Below are 17,858 nucleotides of genomic sequence, written 5' to 3' on the forward strand. Positions count from 1 at the left end.
GAGAAGGGTGGGATATAAATGTCACTAATAAATAAATTAATATATTATCTATGTATATCTATATGTTTATATCTATAGATCTGTATCTGTATTCTGTATATGTATTCCTTGTCCTGCGTTACCTGGATCAAGACGAGGAGGCTGGAGAGGAAGATGAAGGTGAGGTTGAAGCTGAGCAGCTCCAAGAGGGACACGGCCAGGCAGCCGCGTTGGCTGCACTCCTCCACCGCTGCAAGGGACGAGCGTCAAGGAAAAACATGTTCAACTTAAGAAATCGATAGACCACTGGCCTTCAAACTTTTAAAGTGGAGGGCCCATTCACAGTCCCTCAGACTGTTGGGGGGCCGGACTAGGATGAAATAGTCCAAAATTAAGATTGTTGTTGTTGTGTGCCTTCAAGTCATTTCAGACTTAGGTCAACCCTACGTCTAAAGTTTAGGACAGAGGCCAGGTAAGTGACCTTGGAGTGCCGCATCTGACCCATGGGCCTTAGTTTGGGGACCCCAATCTAGACGATCTCATAAGACCATAGGTAAGTAAAGAGACCTCCAAAGGCCATCTAGATAGTCTCATAAGGCCACCAGAAGACCACAGATAAGGAAAGGGACCCTCAAAGGCCATCTAAGACGGTCTCATAGGACCATAGGTAAGGAAAGTGACTTCCAAAAGCCATCTAGATGGTCTCATAAGCCCGTAGCTAAGCAAAGAGACCTCCAAAGGCCATCTAGGTGGTCTCATAAAACCACAGGTAAGGAAAGGGACCCTTAAAGGCCATCTAAATGATCTCATCAGGCCATCAGAAGACCATAGATAAGGAAAGGGACCCTCAAAGGCCATCTAGACAATCTCATAAAACCATAGCTAAGGGACCCTTCAAAGGCCATCTAGATGGTCTCATAAGGCCATAAGTAAGCAAAGAGACCTCCGAAGACCAGGTAGACTTAGGTCAACCCTAAGTCTAAGGTTTAGGACAGGGGCCAGGTAAAGGACCTTGGAGGGCCTTAGTTTGGGGACCCTTGATCTAGACTCTGCTGCTGGTTGAAGATTCTGGGTTGGAATAGATATCTCTTCTAAGCAGAGCTCTATGACGGATGGCCAAAAGGCCTTCTCCGGCCCCGAAAGCCCCCCCAAAACCAGGCAGAAAGGATACATTTTTGCACAACGTGGAACTTGATGTGGGTGAAGAGTCGCACGAAGAAGTCCACAAAGAGACCCACCTGGGAAAGAATGGGGGGGGGGAGGAGGAAGTTGCGAGAAACCCCTCAGAGATTGGCATTGACTTGCAGCAAGGGATGTTCCCCCTTGACCGAGGCAAAAGACACCGAGTACCGATCAGTTATCCCAAGAACGGAGGCGAAGATGACTCCTTACCAGCCCAGTGCAGACCCCAATGGCAAACACCACCGTCCACTTAACTGCTTCATAGCGCCGACCTTTCTGCAAGGGAAGGAGAAACGTGGATGGCTAACCATCGAGGGGGCTTTGATAGTGCTTATAATAAATAATAATAATTCTTTATTTATATCTTGCTTTTCTCCCTCAAAGCGGCTTACAACACATTGAAATCACATCAAAAACAATCAGAATACGTCAATAATGTAAGCATAATAGGATAAACAGATCAAGAAAAACAACTACAGTATACATTCATATAATAATAATAATAATAATAATAATAATAATAATAATAATAATAATAATAACTTTAGTTATACTCCGCCACCATCTCCCCAAGGGGACTTGGGGTGGCTTACATGGGGCCAAAGCCCAAACAACAAATAATATACCGTATATACTCGAAGATAAGCTGAGTTTTTCAGCCCTTTTTATGAGCTGAAAAAGCCTCCCTCGGCTTATAATCGGGTCAAGGTCAAGCCGGACCCCTTTGCTTGCAATATATGACATATTTATCTCTCATCTTCCCCTCCCTTATCAGTGTGTTTTCTTTTCCAAAGCCTCCCTCGCTCTTAAACAAGGGAATGTTTTGAAAAGGGAAAGAAGCTTTTGCAAGACAGGAAGAAGAATTTCTATATATATCCATTAATCTTACAGAAGCATTTTTCCCCTGAAATATTTGTTAATCTCTGCTACAGATACATAGGCCTTTCCCCCTGCAAGCCTTTGCAATCCCTATGTACCTTTATGTTTGCATCTATCTACGTGTATACATTACTTTATATATGAATTTTCACCTCACATGTTTGCAAGTCTTTGGAAATCCTATACAGATATAATTATCTATATACAGAGAGATGTCTAGGTAGATATATATGAATATAGATATATAGGGCTTGTAAATATTGCAGGGGAAAAGCACACACACACACACACACAGAAATTTCTAGATAGGTATAAACATATAGGGCTTACAAATATTGTAAGAGGAAAATGCACATATACCTCTCGGATTTGGAAACGTTTCACATATGTGAAATTAGTACCGTATATACTCGAGTATAAGCCGACCCGAATATAAGCCGAGGCACCTAATTTTACCACAAAAAACTGGGAAAACATTGACTCCAGTATAAGCCGAGATACCAATAAAATCACATTAATTGAGGCATCAGTAGGTTAAATGTTTTTGAATATTTACATAAAGCTCTAATTTAATTTTGTCCAACTTTGATTAAATCATTATTCTCATCTTCAAGGTAAATGTGCTTATGTATCCTTTTAATAATAATAGAGTAAAATAATACATGTAGTAATAAATAGAGTAAAATAATAAATATAAGAAGAACAGAGTGAAATAATAAATGTATTATTAATAATAAAATAGAGTAAAAGAAATGTAATAGTAGCAACAATAATAGAGAAAAATAATAAGTATAATAATACCAATAATAGAGAAAAATAATAAATGTACCATATATTTTCGAGTATAAACTGACCCAAATATAAGCCAACCAGGACCCTCACCCGAGTATAAGCTGAGGGGGGCTTTTTCAGTCTTAAAAAAGGGCTGAAAAACTAGGTTTATACTCGAGTATGTACAGTATATATAATTATAGATCTGTATCTAGCTCTGCATTATTTATGAAGGCACTGAATGTTTGCCTGTTACTATGCTGGAAGCTGGCCTGAGTCCCCATGGGAAGATAGATAGGGCGGGATACAAATGAAGTTATTATTTTTATTATTAAGTTATTGTTAATACCATATTGTTTTGTTACCCCTACTTTTCCACGTATGGAGCAAGTTTACTGTTTTTCTTTGAAATACGGTAAATATTCAAAAACCTTTAACCTACTGATGCCTCAATATAATTTCATTGGGATCTATTTTCATTTTGAAATTGACCCATAGCTGCTGCATTTTCCACTCTCGGGTTATACTCGAGTGAATAAGTTTCCCCAGTTTTTTGTGGCCTTGGCTTATATTAGGGTCAGCTTATACTCGAGTATATATGGTACTTATTCTAACAGTCAATCAATCTACCCTATACCTGTCTATTTCTCTTTACCCATTAGATATCCTATCTAATCTATTTTTCTCTATCTACCTATTTATTGACTGTATATACTTGAGTATAAGCCTAGTTTTTCAGCCCCTTTTTTAAGACTGAAAAACCCCCCACGGCTTATACTCGGGTGAGGGTCCTGGTTGGCTTATATTTGGGTCACCTTATACTCGAGAATATATGGTACATTTATTATTTTTCTCTATTATTATTGGTATTATTACATTTATTATTTTTCTCTATTATTATTGCTACTCGTACATTTGTTTTACTCTATTTTTGTTATTATTAATAATACATTTATTATTTCACTCTGATCTTATTATTGTTGTTGTTGCATTTATTATTTTACTCTATTTATTATTACATGTATTATTTTCCTGTATTTGTGATTATTATTATTACATGTATTATTTTACTCTATTATTATTATTAAAAGGAGACATAAGCACATTTACATTGAAGAAGGTGAGAATAATGATTTAATCAGAGTTGGACAATCTTATCTTAAATTAGAGCTTTGTGTAAATATTCAAAAACATGTAACCTACTGATGCCTCAATTAATGTAATTTTATTGGTATCTATTTTTATTTCTGAAATTTACCACCCTCGGCTTATACTGGAGTCAATGCTTTCCCCGTTTTTTTATGGTAAAATTAGGTGCCTCAGCTTATATTTGGGTCGGCTTATACTCGAGTATATACGGTATCTATCTACCTATCTGTCTGTCTGTCTATCTGTCCCAGTGGTTCCCAAGCTGTGGTCCGTGGAGCACCAAAGGTCCCAAAGAACAAAAATATGGTCTGGCCTCACTGTTACTACACCATTGCAAGGAGAGTGACTGGTCTCGCAAAACCCTCTTATAGTGCCGAGACTCTCATTCATTCTCACCTTGCTGTCCAGGCCTTCCAAGACTTCCAGGTAGGGTTCGTTGATGCAACGGTCGTAATCCAAACTCTGGGAAAAAAGAGGAAAGGCAAGGAACAATGGAGTTATCATCATCATCATGACAGATTTGAATCTTTTAGTCTTTTAACAGATGTATTTTGTAGAAATACGTTTCAATCTGTGTATTTCATATATTTCTTCTGTTCCCTATATTTAAATCTTTTGTTCTGCGTCTTTTAATGTATTTTGCAGAAATATATTTTAATGTGTATTTTACATAGCAATTATGTCTTCTTAGCTATGTTGTAACCCGCATGGAGTCACGAGGAGAAACGGATAAAAAATAAAATTATTATTATTAATAATAATAAAAATATTTATGATGATTATGCGTTTTTAACCTGCCTTGAGTCATGAGAAGGGGGGGGGCAAGAACTAAAATTATTATTATTAATAATATTAATACTAATAATAATTAATGATGATGATGATGATGATTAATAACTAGCTTGGAGACCCGGCGATGCCCGGGTCATTTGAGAAAGGCATTGTTTGCCTGTGTTCCAAGTGTAGCCTATATCCAATGTCAGCTGGGTTCAGTGGGTGCGGGTGAGCTCCAACTCCCATATGCAAGTCCCATCGTCCAGTGTCCATCCCCCTCCAAACAGAGCCAGTATGTAGAATAGGTCATGAGGGATCCATGTACCATGTTTGGTCTTGATCAGTCATTTGTGTGGGTCGCGGTGCTCTCAGGAAGTGAGTGAAGGTATTGGAAGTCCCATCGTCCATGGTCCATCATCCTCCAAACTGCACCTGGGTGTAGAGTGAGTCCTGGGTGTTCTCTGTTTGAAGTTTGGTCTTGATGAGACATTGATGGGGGTGACAGTGGTCTCAGGAAGTGAATAAATATACTGCAAGTCCCATCATCCAAGGTCCAAGCTCTTTCAAATCTCACCAAGATGTAGAGTGGGCCATGGTGGCTCTATGTGCCAAGTTTGGTCTTGATCAGTCATTGGTGGGGGTCACAGTAGTCCCAGGAAGTGACTGAAGATATTGTAAGTCCCTCATCCACGGTCCCTCCTCCCCCAAACTGCACCAGGATGTAAAGTGGGCTACCCTGCACCTGTGTGTCAAGTTTGATACAGTTTTGTCATTCATGGGCATCACAGTGGTTTGTGCGAGGTGAATTGGATGAAGGTACTGCAAATCCCATAATCCTTGGTCCACCCTCCGTCAAACTGCTGCAGCATGTGAAGTGGGTCATTTGGGATCTGTGTGCCTGGTTTGGTTCAGTTGTGTGATTTGTGGCAGTTGCTGTGGTCTCAAGAAGTGAGGGAAGGTACTGCAAATTCCATCATCCTTGGTCCATCCTGCCCCAATATACATCAGGATGTAAAGGGGTCGACAGGAGTTCTGTGTGCCAAGTTTGGTCCATTTCTATCATTGGTGGGCATTGCAGTAGTCTGTGGGAGTGAAAGTGTTTGAAAGTACTGCAAATCCCATCATCTGTGGTCCATCCTCCCCCAAATGGCAGCAGGCCATAAAGTGCATCGTGGGGATGAAGTGTGCCAAGTTTGGTGCAGATCCGTCATTCCTGTTGGTCTCAGTGGCCTGGGATAGTGGCGGCCAATCAAAACGCGAGCACATATTCCGCCAGGCCAATCAAAACGCTGATACATACTCCGATTTCACTTTTATTTTATATATATAGATAATAATAATAATTTTAGTTCTTGCCCCCCTTCTCATGACTCAAGGCAGGTTAAAAACACATAATCATCATAAATATTATTATTATTAATAATAATTTTATTTTAATCCGTTTCTCCTCGTAATAATGATTATTACTATTATTATTATTCTGTATTTCTAACCCACTTTGAACCACGAGAAGAGGCAGGTAAGAAATACAATTATTATATATACAATATATATAATGTTTATGATGATTATGTCATGAGAAGAGGAAGGCAAAAACTAAATTATTAATAGTATTATTTTTATTATTAATGTTTATGATGTGTTTATAACCCACCTTGAGCCACAAGAAGAGGCAGGTAAGAAATGTATTTATTATTGGTATTATTAACTATACAAACACACATAGTTAATAATACTAATATAATATTTATGGTGATGATGTGTTTCTAACATGCCTTGAGCCACAAGAAGAGGCAGGTTAGAAATACAATTACAGTATCATTATTGGTTTTATTATGTAATACATATATAATTAATAATACTAATATAATGTTTATGATGATTAGGTGTTTTTAACCTGCCTTGAGCCACAAGAAGAGGTGGGTAAAATAAAATTATTATTATTACTAGTATTATTATTAACAATGCATTTATTATTATCATTATTATTATTCATCATGTTTACACTTGACAGTGAAATACATGCCACCATATGATGCTCAGCTTAGTGCAATTCCAACAAGAAAGGCTGACACGATGACAGGGATCCCAATGGAAGGCATCTCTGTACATGCTCAGAGGCCTCAGTTTCCTTACAGTTCCTCACCTCATAGTCCTTGCGGGGCAGGATCTCGCCCTCCTCTTCTTCTGTTTCTCCAAGGATGGTCTGGAAAAGGGGGGAGGAAAGATGAATTAAGATTATAGAGACCCAAAGGAAAACATCTGAAGATTATAATGAATATGCTCTAAAAACTGCAATGACTGGAAAGAGAAAGGAACTCTGTGCATGCTCAGAAGATAACAGGGACCAAAGGGGGGAAAAGCAACTCTGCATGGTCAGAGGTTTAGACTTCAAAAGGAACTCTGTGCATACTCAGAGGATGATAAAGATCCAAAGGAAAGCATCTGGAGATTATAATGAAAATATATTATTATAAATATATTATATTACATTATAATATTATTATTGATATATGTATATACAACATATTATATTATTAGCATAGCATAATCTATATATATAAAAGAGTGATGGCATCAGGGCAGTGGACAAAACAACAAAACTACAGGCCCCCCAACCTCGAAATTTGACAACACAACCCATCATCCACGCCTCAAGGTTGATACAACAAAAAGAAAAGAAAAATAAAGTCCTAATTAGAGGGAGAGCAATAATTTTTTTTATCCAATTGCTGCCAGTTTAGAGGGCTAATCTCTGCCCACTTCGTTGCCTAGCAACCAAGGGACAGCCAGGTTTCAGTTAGGGGACAGGCAAATTTAGGCCTCACTTAGTCTTCTTCCACAGATTATCTAATTTGCACTGGATTATATGGCAATGTAGACTCAAGGTCCTTCCACACAGCTATATAACCCATTTATAATCTTATATTATCTGCTTTGCACTGGATTATCTTGACTCCACACTGCCATATAATCCACTTCAGTGTGCATTTTATACAACTGTGAAGAAGGGGCCTCATGTAATCCAGTTCTAAGCAGATAATATAAGATGATCAATATACAGTAGACTCTCACTTATCCAACATAAACAGGCCGGCAGGATAAGTAAATATATTGGATAATAAGAAGGGATTCAGGAAAAGCTGATTAAACATCAAATTAGGTAATCGTTATACAAATTAAGCACCAAAACATCATATTATACAACAAATTTGACAGAAAAAGTAGTTCCATGTGCAGTAATGCTAGGTAGTAATTACAGTAGAGTCTCACTTATCCAACACTCGCTTATCCAATGTTCTGGATTATCCAATGCATTTTTGTAGTCAATGTTTTAAATGCATTGTGATATTTTGGTGCTAAATTCATAAATACAGTAATTACTACATAGCATTACTGTGTATTGAACTACTTTTTCTGCCAAATTTGTTGTCTAACATGATGTTTTGGTGTTTCATTTGTAAAATCATAACCTAATTTGATATTTAATAGGCTTTTCCTTAACGCCTCCTTATTATCCAACATATTCGGTTATCCAACATTTTGCCAGCCCACTTATGTTGGATAAGTGAGACTCTACTGTACTGTATTTACAAATTTACCAGTAAAATATCACAATGAATTTGAAACACTGACTACAAAAACATTGATTATGAAAAGGCAGACTGTGTTGGATAATCCAGAACATTGTATAAGCGAATGTTGGATAAGTGAGATTCTACTTTGATATGAAATAATTTCTAGGATAGAATAATGCAGAACAATATAATCTCTAAAACCAGGACAGAAATAAAGAAAGTAAATAAAGCAAGGAAATTGGAAATTCCACAAAGGAAACAATCAGGGCCAGCTAACACCTCCCAAGAAAGGATTCTTCTAGAAAGGAAGCTGAGAAGGCAGTGAAGCACTATGTATTACCAAAGTCATTATTATTACTATCATTACTATCCTTACTATTATTATTATTATTATTATTATTATTATTATTATTATTATTATTGTGTTGCGGTCAACCGTGAAAATGAATACAATCTGGCTCCAAGTATTCAAAAACACTAAAATCAGAATATATAAAAATTAATGTGGTATAATAAAACAGAACAATACAATCTCTAAAATCAGAACACTAAATAAAGAACAACACTCTGAAAATAGGGGAATTCCACACAGAAAACAATCAGGGCCAGCTAACACCTCCCAACAAAGGATTCCCATCATCAAAGTCTGGCCAATCCTCTGTTTTCTCAGGGCCACAGACAGTAGAAGCATATAAAATATCGCAAACAACACCACTCTGAAAACAAGGTAATTCCAGACAGGAAACAATCAGGGCCAGCTAACACCTCCCAACAAAAAAATCACTCAGGGAGGAAACAGCTAGGCTTTAAATCTGCAAGGCCATTACATCCCAATCATTTTTCCTAATTGCAGCATTCATACTTGCCTCCAACAGACAAAAAAAAAAACAACAATCAGAAATATTGTATATTCACAACCTTTAGGAAATAATGTCCCCTGATGGCACAGCATGTTAAAGCACTGAGCTGCTGAACTTCTGGACCGAAAGGCCACAGGTTTGAATTGGGGGAACTGACAGAGCCCCCACTGTTAGCCCCAGCTTCTGCCAACCCAGAAGTTCAAAAACATGTAAATGTGAGTGCATCAATAGGTACTGCTCCGGTGGGAAGGTAACGCCGCTCCATGCAGTCATCCCACATGACCTTGGAGGAGTCTACAGACTCTTCGGCTTAGAAATGGAGATGAGCACCAACCCCCAGAATCAGACACGACTGGACTTAATGTCAGGGGAAAACGTTTACCCTTTACCTTAACTACCACCAATTCCTCAATACTTTATTTCCCATACCACCATTCTTCGCCACAGCAACGCGTGGCCGGGCACAGCTAGTCTATATATATAAAAGAGTGATGGCATCACGGCAATTCACAAAACAACAAAAGTACAGCCCCCTCAACCTCAAAATTTGACAACACAACCCATCATCCACGCCTCAAGGTTGATACAACAAAAAGAAAAGAAAAATAAAGTCCTAATTAGAGGGAGAGCAATAATTTTTTTTTATCCAATTGCTGCCAGTTTAGAGGGCTAATCTCTGCCCACTTGGTTGCCTAGCAACCAAGGGACAGCCAGGTTTCAGTTAGGGGACAGGCCGATTTAGGCCTCACTTAGACTTCTTCCACAGATTATCTAATTTGCACTGGATTATATGGCAGTGTAGACTCAAGGCCCTTCCACACAGCTATATTACCCATTTATAATCTTATATTATCTGCTTTGCACTGGATTATCTTGACTCCACACTGCCATATAATCCACTTCAGTGTGCATTTTATACAGCTGTGAAGAAGGGGCCTCATATAATCCAGTTCTGAGCAGATAATATAAGATTAGAAATATACAGTAGAGTCTCACTTATCCAACGTAAACAGGCCGGCAGGATAAGTGAATATGTTGGATAATAAGAAGGGATTCAGGAAAAGCCAATTAAACATCAAATTAGGTAATCGTTATACAAATTAAGCACCAAAACATCATATTATACAACACATTTGACAGAAAAAGTAGTTCCATGCGCAGTAATGCTATGTAGTATTTACAGTAGAGTCTCACTTATCCAACACTCGCTTATCCAACGTTCTGGATTACCCAACGCATTTTTGTAGTCAATGCTTTCAATATATCGTGATATTTTGGTGCTAAATTCATAAATACAGTAATTACTATATAGCATTACTGTGTACTGAACTACTTTTTCTGACAAATTTGTTGTCTAACATGATGTTTTGGTGCTTAATTTGTAAAATCATAACTTAATTTGATGTTTAATAGGGTTATCCTTAATTCCTCATTATCCAACATATTCGCTTATCCAACGTTCTGCCGGCCCGTTTATGTTGGATAAGTGAGACTCTACTGTACTGTATTTACAAATTTACCACTAAAATATCACAATGAATTTAAAACACTGACTACAAAAACATTGATTATGAAAAGGCAGACTGCGTTGGATAATCCAGAACATTGTATAAGCGAATGTTGGATAAGTGAGATTCTTCTTTAATATGAAATAATTACTGGGATAGAATAATGCAGAACAATATAATCTCTAAAACCAGGACAGTAAATAAACAGGGGAATTCCACACAGGAAACAATCAGGGCCAGCTAACACCTCCCAACAAAGTATTCCCATCAGCAAAGTCTGGCAAATCCTGTTTTCTCAGGGCCACAGACAGTAGAAACACATAAAATATCGCAAACAACACCACTCTGAAAACAAGGGAATTCCAGACAGGAAACAATCAGGGCCAGCTAACACCTCCCAACAAAGTATTCCCATCATCAAAGTCTGGCAAATCCTGTTTTCTCAGGGCCACAGACAGTAGAAGCACATAAAATATCGCAAACAACATCACTCTGAAAACAAGGGAATTCCAAACAGGAAAGAATCAGGGCCAGCTAACACCTCCCAACAAAGTATTCCCATCATCAAAGTCTGGAAAATCCTCTGTTTTCTCAGGGCCACAGACAGTAGAAGCACATAAAATATTGCAAACAACACCACTCTGAAAACAAGGGAATTCCAGACAGGAAACAATCAGGGCCAGCTAACACCTCCCAACAAAAAATTCACTCAGGGAGGAAACAGCCAGGCTTTAAAGCTGCAAGGCCATTACATCCTAATCATTTTTCCTAATTGCAGCATTCATACTTGCCTCCAACAAACAAAAAAAACCAATCAGAAATATTGTATATTCACAACCTTTAGGAAATAATATCCCCTGATAGCGCAGCGTGTTAAAGCGCTGAGCTGCTGAACTTCTGGACCGAAAGGCCACAGGTTTGAATTGGGGGAGCGGAGAGAGCCCCCACTGTTAGCCCCAGCTTCTGCCAACCCAGAAGTTCGAAAACATGGAAATGTGAGTGCATCAATAGGTACTGCTCCGGCGGGAAGGTAACGCCGCTCCATGTAGTCATCCCACATGACCTTGGAGGAGTCTATGGACAACGTCGGCTCTTCGGCTTAGAAATGGAGATGAGCCCCAACCCCCAGAGTCAGAGATGACTGGACTTAATGTCAGGGGAAAACCTTTACCCTTGACCTTAACTACCACCAATTCCTCAATACTTTATTTCCCATAACACCATACTTCGCCACAGCAACGCGTGGTCGGGCACAGCTAGTATTAGTATATATTAGTATATGGCACTATACCACTATGCAACGCTGTGCATGCTCAGAAGATTACAGAGACTCAAAAGGAAAGCATTATATGAAAATACAATAGAGTCTCACTTATCCAAGCTAAATGGGCCGGCAGAACCTTGGATAAGCAAATATCTTGGATAATAAGGTGGGATTAAGGAAAAACCTATTAATCAAATTAGGTTATGATTTTACAAATTAAGCACCAAAACATCATGTTAGACAGCAAATTTGAAAGAAAAAGTAGTTCAATACGCAGTAATGTTATGTTGTAATTACTGTATTTACAAATTTAGCACCAAAATATCATGATATATTGAAAAAGTTGACTACAAAAATGCCTTGGATAATCCAGAACCTTGGATAAGCGAGTCTTGGATAAGTGAGACTCTACTGTATAATATATTGTTATGAGTATGATATTGTATCACATTATATTATTAGTGATATATGTATATACAACATATTATATTATTAGCATAGCATAATATTAGTATTATGTATTAGTATATGACACTGTACCACTACGCAGCTCTGTGCATGCTCAGAGTATTACAGAGACCCAAAAGGAAAGCATTATATGAAAATATAATATTGTTATGAGTATATTGTATTACAATATAACATTATTAGCGATATATGTATATACAACATATTATATTATTAGCATAGCATAATACAGTAGAGTCTCACTTATCCAACACTCGCTTATCCAACGTTCTGGATTATCCAACACATTTTTGTAGTCAATATTTTCAATATATCATGATATTTTGGTGCTAAATTCGTAAATAAGGTAATTACTACATAGCATTACTGCGTATTGAACTACTTTTTCTGTCAAATTTGTTGTATAACATGATGTTTTGATGCTTAATTTGTAAAATCATAACCTAATTTGATGTATAATAGGCTTTTCCTTAATGTCTCCTTATTATCCAACATATTCGCTTATCCAACATTCTGCCGGCCCATTTATGTTTATGTTGGATAAGTGAGACTCTACTGTATTAGTATTATATATTAGTATATGGCACTATACCACTATAATAATAATAATAATAATAATAATAATAATTTTATTTTTATACCATTTTTATATGTGCATGCTCAGAGGATTACAGAGACCCAAAAGGAAAGAATATGGATATTATAATAAAAATATAATATATTATTATGAGTATGATATTGTATTACACTATAATATTATTAGTGATACAGTAGAGTCTCACTTATCCAAGCTAAACGGGCCGGCAGAAGCTTGGATAAGTGAATATCTTGGATAATAAGGAGGGATTAAGGAAAAACTTATTAAACATCAAATTAGGTTATGATTTTACAAATTAAGCCCCAAAACATCATGTTATACAACAAATTTGACAGAAAAAGTAGTTCAATACACAGTAAGGCTCTTGCACAAGGTCTGATGGATGACTGGCATATATATTCGGCGTTGCCCTGTGTTAAATCTTTTATATATTGTATTTTAATATGTTATTTAACTATTTTAACTATTTTATTGTATTATGATATACTGGTAGTGATCCTGCCAGTTGTGTAAGCCGCCCTGAGTCCCCTCGGGGAGAAGGGCAGGGTAGAAATATCGGAAATATATAAATAAATAAATAATGTTATGTTGTAATTACTGTATTTATGAATTTACCACCAAAATATCACGATATATTGAAAACACTGACATCCAAAATGGCTTGGATAATCCAGAAGCTTGGATAAGCGAAGCTTGGATAAGTGAGGCTCTACTGTATATGTATTACAACATATTATATTATTAGCATAGCATAATATTATATATAATATATAATATTAATAGTGGTATTATAGTGTATAGTATATGGTACTATACCACTATGCTGCAATATTATTAGTAATACTACATGTAATATATAATTATTATATTATATTAGACTGCTAAAGGAACTCTTGATATGCTCAGAGGGTTAGAAAGCAACTATGCGCATGCTCAGACTCCCAAAGGAACTCTATAACAGACCTGGGGCCAACTTGGGCCCTCCAGGTGTTTTGGACTTCAACTCCCAGAATTCCTAACAGCCTACCGGCTGTTAGGAATTCTGGGAGTTGAAGTCCAAAACACCTGGAGGGCCCAAGTTGGCCCCAGGCCTGCTTCTTATGCTCGGAGGCTTACAAACGCCCTCTGCCCATGCTCAGAGGCACGCCTCACCAGCTCCTCCGGGGTGCGGCTCTCTCTTTCTCCGCAGCAACAGCAGCAGCAACACCCTCCCGCCGCCATCTTTGCCTCCTCTCAGGAGGAACACTAGCGCATGCGCAGTGGCTCCGTTCTCCACCTCTAGGGCTCGGCCAGAAATAGGACATCCATACGATTGACAGCGGAGAGGCCCAATCGCGGCGCGGAAAGCGTGCCGGTTTCGTTTCTCCCTCCAATCAGAACGGGTCGCGCGACTGTGCGGTAGAGCTCATCACACGGTAAGAGTTCCAACTCAATTATACACAGGCAAGAATTCCGGGTTCGCTTTAGACCTTTTATAGCTAATGATGATGATTACATTTATGCCCTTTGCATAAAATATACAAATATTTTTATACATATTATACAGTATATTATATGATTTTTTTTCGTGTCAGGAGCAACCGGAGTTGCATAGCACAATATTAGTATTGTATATTATTATATTGCACTATACCACTATACTCCAATATTTTATTTATTTATTTATTTATTTAATTTATATACCACTCTTCTCCCCCAGGAAGATAATAATAATAATAATAATAATAATAATAATAATAATATAGATAATAATAATAGGTAATAATAATAATACAATATTATTAGTACTGTAATATTACATGTAATATATGATATACACTTCTATATATATAAAAGGGTAATGAAATTTCGGCCTAGGACAAAACAACAAAACTACACATCCCAGAAACACTAAACTTGGCAGCACAACCCCTCATCCATGCCTCTACATTCATACAACAAAAAGAAAAGAAAAATAAAGTCCTAATTAGAGGGAGAGGAATAATTGTTTTTATCCACTTGCTGCCAGTTAGAAGGCTAAGCTCCGCTCACTTGGTCTCCTAGCAACCCACTCAGCCCAGGGGACAGGCAGAGTTAGGCCTCAGGCCTCTTCCACACTGCCTATAAAATACAAATTATCTGATTTTAACTGGATTATATGGCAGTGTAGACTCAAGGCCCTTCCACACATCTGTATAACCCATTATTATAATGGACTTAATGTAAGGTAAAACCTTTACCCTTTACCTTAACTACCACCAATTCCTCAATACTTTATTTCCCATACCACCATACTTTGCCACAGCAACGCGTGGCCGGGCACAGCTAGTATATATATATATTGTACTATATTATTATACTGTATATGTAATATATTATATTATTAGCATAGCACAATATTCGTTTTATATATTATTGTATTGTGCTATACCACTATACTGCAATAGTATTACTAATATTACATGTACTGTAATATATAATATACAATTATTTTATTATTATATTGTATTAGTATTATATTGTATTATATTATAATATTATTATCAATATAATATGTATATACAACATATTATATTATCAGTATAGCGCAGCATTAGTATTATATATTATTATATTGCACTATACCACTATACTGCAATATTATTAGTAATATTACATGTAATATTATAATATACAATTTCTATATTATTATACTGCAATATTATTAGTAATATTACATGTCATATTATAATATACAATATACAATTATATATATATATATATATAGAGAGAGAGAGAGAGAGAGAGAGAGGGAGTACTATATTATTATACTGTATATATAATATATTATATTATTACCATAGCGCAGTATTAGAATTATATACCACTATAGTGTAATATACCTATGGCTCAAAAAGCATAATATGGGGAGGGGAGGAAAAAGGAAAGTAAACTAAAAAGGACTTGTGTCTCATGTGCCCGTCGGTTGCACATGGACACAAGGGAAATGCATGCAAATCAATGTGGGCTGCAACCCAAACATCTGGTTCTGAACCAGCTCCAAAACGCAATGGATTGAGCTATAACAGATTAAGCAATTTGCCATGCAAAGTGGAGATGGAGCTGGGTTTGGCTGAGGAAAACCAACACTTTGCATAGAGGGCTGTGTGTTTATAACAGAGATTTCCATTCAACTACAACTCCCAGTGCTCTAAGGTGGTCAAAGTGGTGTCGAACCGCGCTGATTTGACATCTGTCAATGGATATATGCCTGGCAGCCAGGCAAGCCAGTCTAGAAAGAAGTACTGCATCCAGGTAAGCTAATTCAGAGGGAAGTACTGCATCCACTCATGGATATCTCCTGGTCATCCAGATAAGCCAACTTTACTACCTTCGTTGACATAAATACACCTGGAGGCCAGGTAAGCCATTCTAGAAAGAAGTACTGCACCCAGGTAAGCCAATTCAGAGGGAAGTACTGCACCCACTGATGGAAACATACCTGCCGACCAATTAAGCCAATCCAAAGGGAGGTACTACATCTGTCAATGGAAATATACCTGGTGGCCAGGTAAGACAATCTAGAAAGAAGTACTGCACCCAGGTAAGCCCATTCAGAAGGAAGTACTGCTCCACTCATGGATATCGACCGGTCATCCAAGTCATCCAGCACTGCCTCTATTGACATAAATATACCTGCCGGCCAAGTAAGACAATCCAAAGGGAGACACGACTTTCGTTAATATATATACCTGGCAGCCAGATAAGCCAATCTAGAAAAAAGTACTGTATCCAGGTAATCCAATTCAGAGGGAAGTATTGCATCCACTGATGGAAACATACCTGCCAACCAGGTAAGCCGATCCAAAGGTACTACATCTGTCAATGGATATATACCTGCCGACCAGGTAAGTCAGTTCAAAGGGAGGTACTACAGCCGTCAATTGATATATACTTTCTGACCAGGTAAACTAATCCAAAGGGAAGTACTACATCTGTCAACTGATACATACCTGCTGGCCAGGTAAGTCAATCCAAACGGAGATACTACATCCATCAATGGATGCATACCTGCCGAACAAGTAAGCCAATCCAAAGGAAGGTACTACATCTGTCAATGGAAATATACCTGGCAGGCAGGTGAGCCAATCAAGAAGTACCTACTGACCAGGTAAGCCAATTCAGAGGGAAGTACTGTGTCCATTGATGGAAGCATACCTGCCAACCAGATAAGCCAATCCAAAGGGAGGTATTACATCTGTTATATACGTACCTGCTGGCCAAGTAAGCTAATTCAGAGGGAAATATTGCATCCACTGATGGAAACATATCTGCCTGCCAGGTAAGCCAATCTAGAGGGAGATACTACATCCGTCAATTGATATATACCTGCCAGGCAGGTAACTATGTCAATCAAGAAGGGAGTACTGCATCCATTGATGGAAATGTACCTGCCACTAGCTAAGCTAATCCAGAGGGTTTACCTGGTGGCACTCAACGATGGAAACAAACCTGTCCATGAAGCAAACTAATCCAGAGAAAGGTACTACATTGGTATAAACAAAATGACTGAGAGATCCTGCATCCACCAATGGAAATACACCTGCATCCAAGTAAGCCAACCCGGAGGGAGGTACTGCATCCACCAATGGAAATGTACCTGCTAGAGAGAAGTATACATTCAGTGATGGAAATGTTCCTGCATTCAGGTAAGCCAACCCAGAGGGAAGGACTGCATTCAATGATGGAAATGCACCTGCCTGCAAGGTAAATCAACCCAGCGGAATGTGCCACCCCTACCTGATGGAAATGTACCTGCAGCCCAAGCAGCAACCTGGCTCCCCTCACCTGGGGCGTTAGGTGTGTGCTGCACCGGACCGTGGAGGGAGA

At 37.9% G+C, this 17,858-nt stretch overlaps 1 protein-coding gene across 1 annotated transcript in view; it reads right to left on the reverse strand.

Moving 5' to 3' along the window:
• The window catches only part of clcn6 (chloride voltage-gated channel 6), a 38,265-nt gene extending 23,987 nt beyond the window's left edge, over nt 1–14,278 (reverse strand). The window contains exons 1-6 of the mRNA XM_062966714.1: nt 14,163–14,278; nt 6,881–6,940; nt 4,357–4,422; nt 1,372–1,437; nt 1,151–1,217; nt 123–229 (exon numbers count right to left, since the gene is read on the reverse strand). Coding sequence (XP_062822784.1) covers nt 123–229; nt 1,151–1,217; nt 1,372–1,437; nt 4,357–4,422; nt 6,881–6,940; nt 14,163–14,231 — 435 coding nt within the window. The 5' untranslated portion in view covers nt 14,232–14,278. The remainder of the gene's footprint in view (nt 1–122; nt 230–1,150; nt 1,218–1,371; nt 1,438–4,356; nt 4,423–6,880; nt 6,941–14,162) is intronic.
• Between the last annotated feature and the right edge of the window lie 3,580 nt (nt 14,279–17,858).

This window comes from Anolis carolinensis, unplaced genomic scaffold (assembly GCF_035594765.1).
Source record: "Anolis carolinensis isolate JA03-04 unplaced genomic scaffold, rAnoCar3.1.pri scaffold_28, whole genome shotgun sequence".
Taxonomy (NCBI): domain Eukaryota; kingdom Metazoa; phylum Chordata; class Lepidosauria; order Squamata; family Dactyloidae; genus Anolis; species Anolis carolinensis.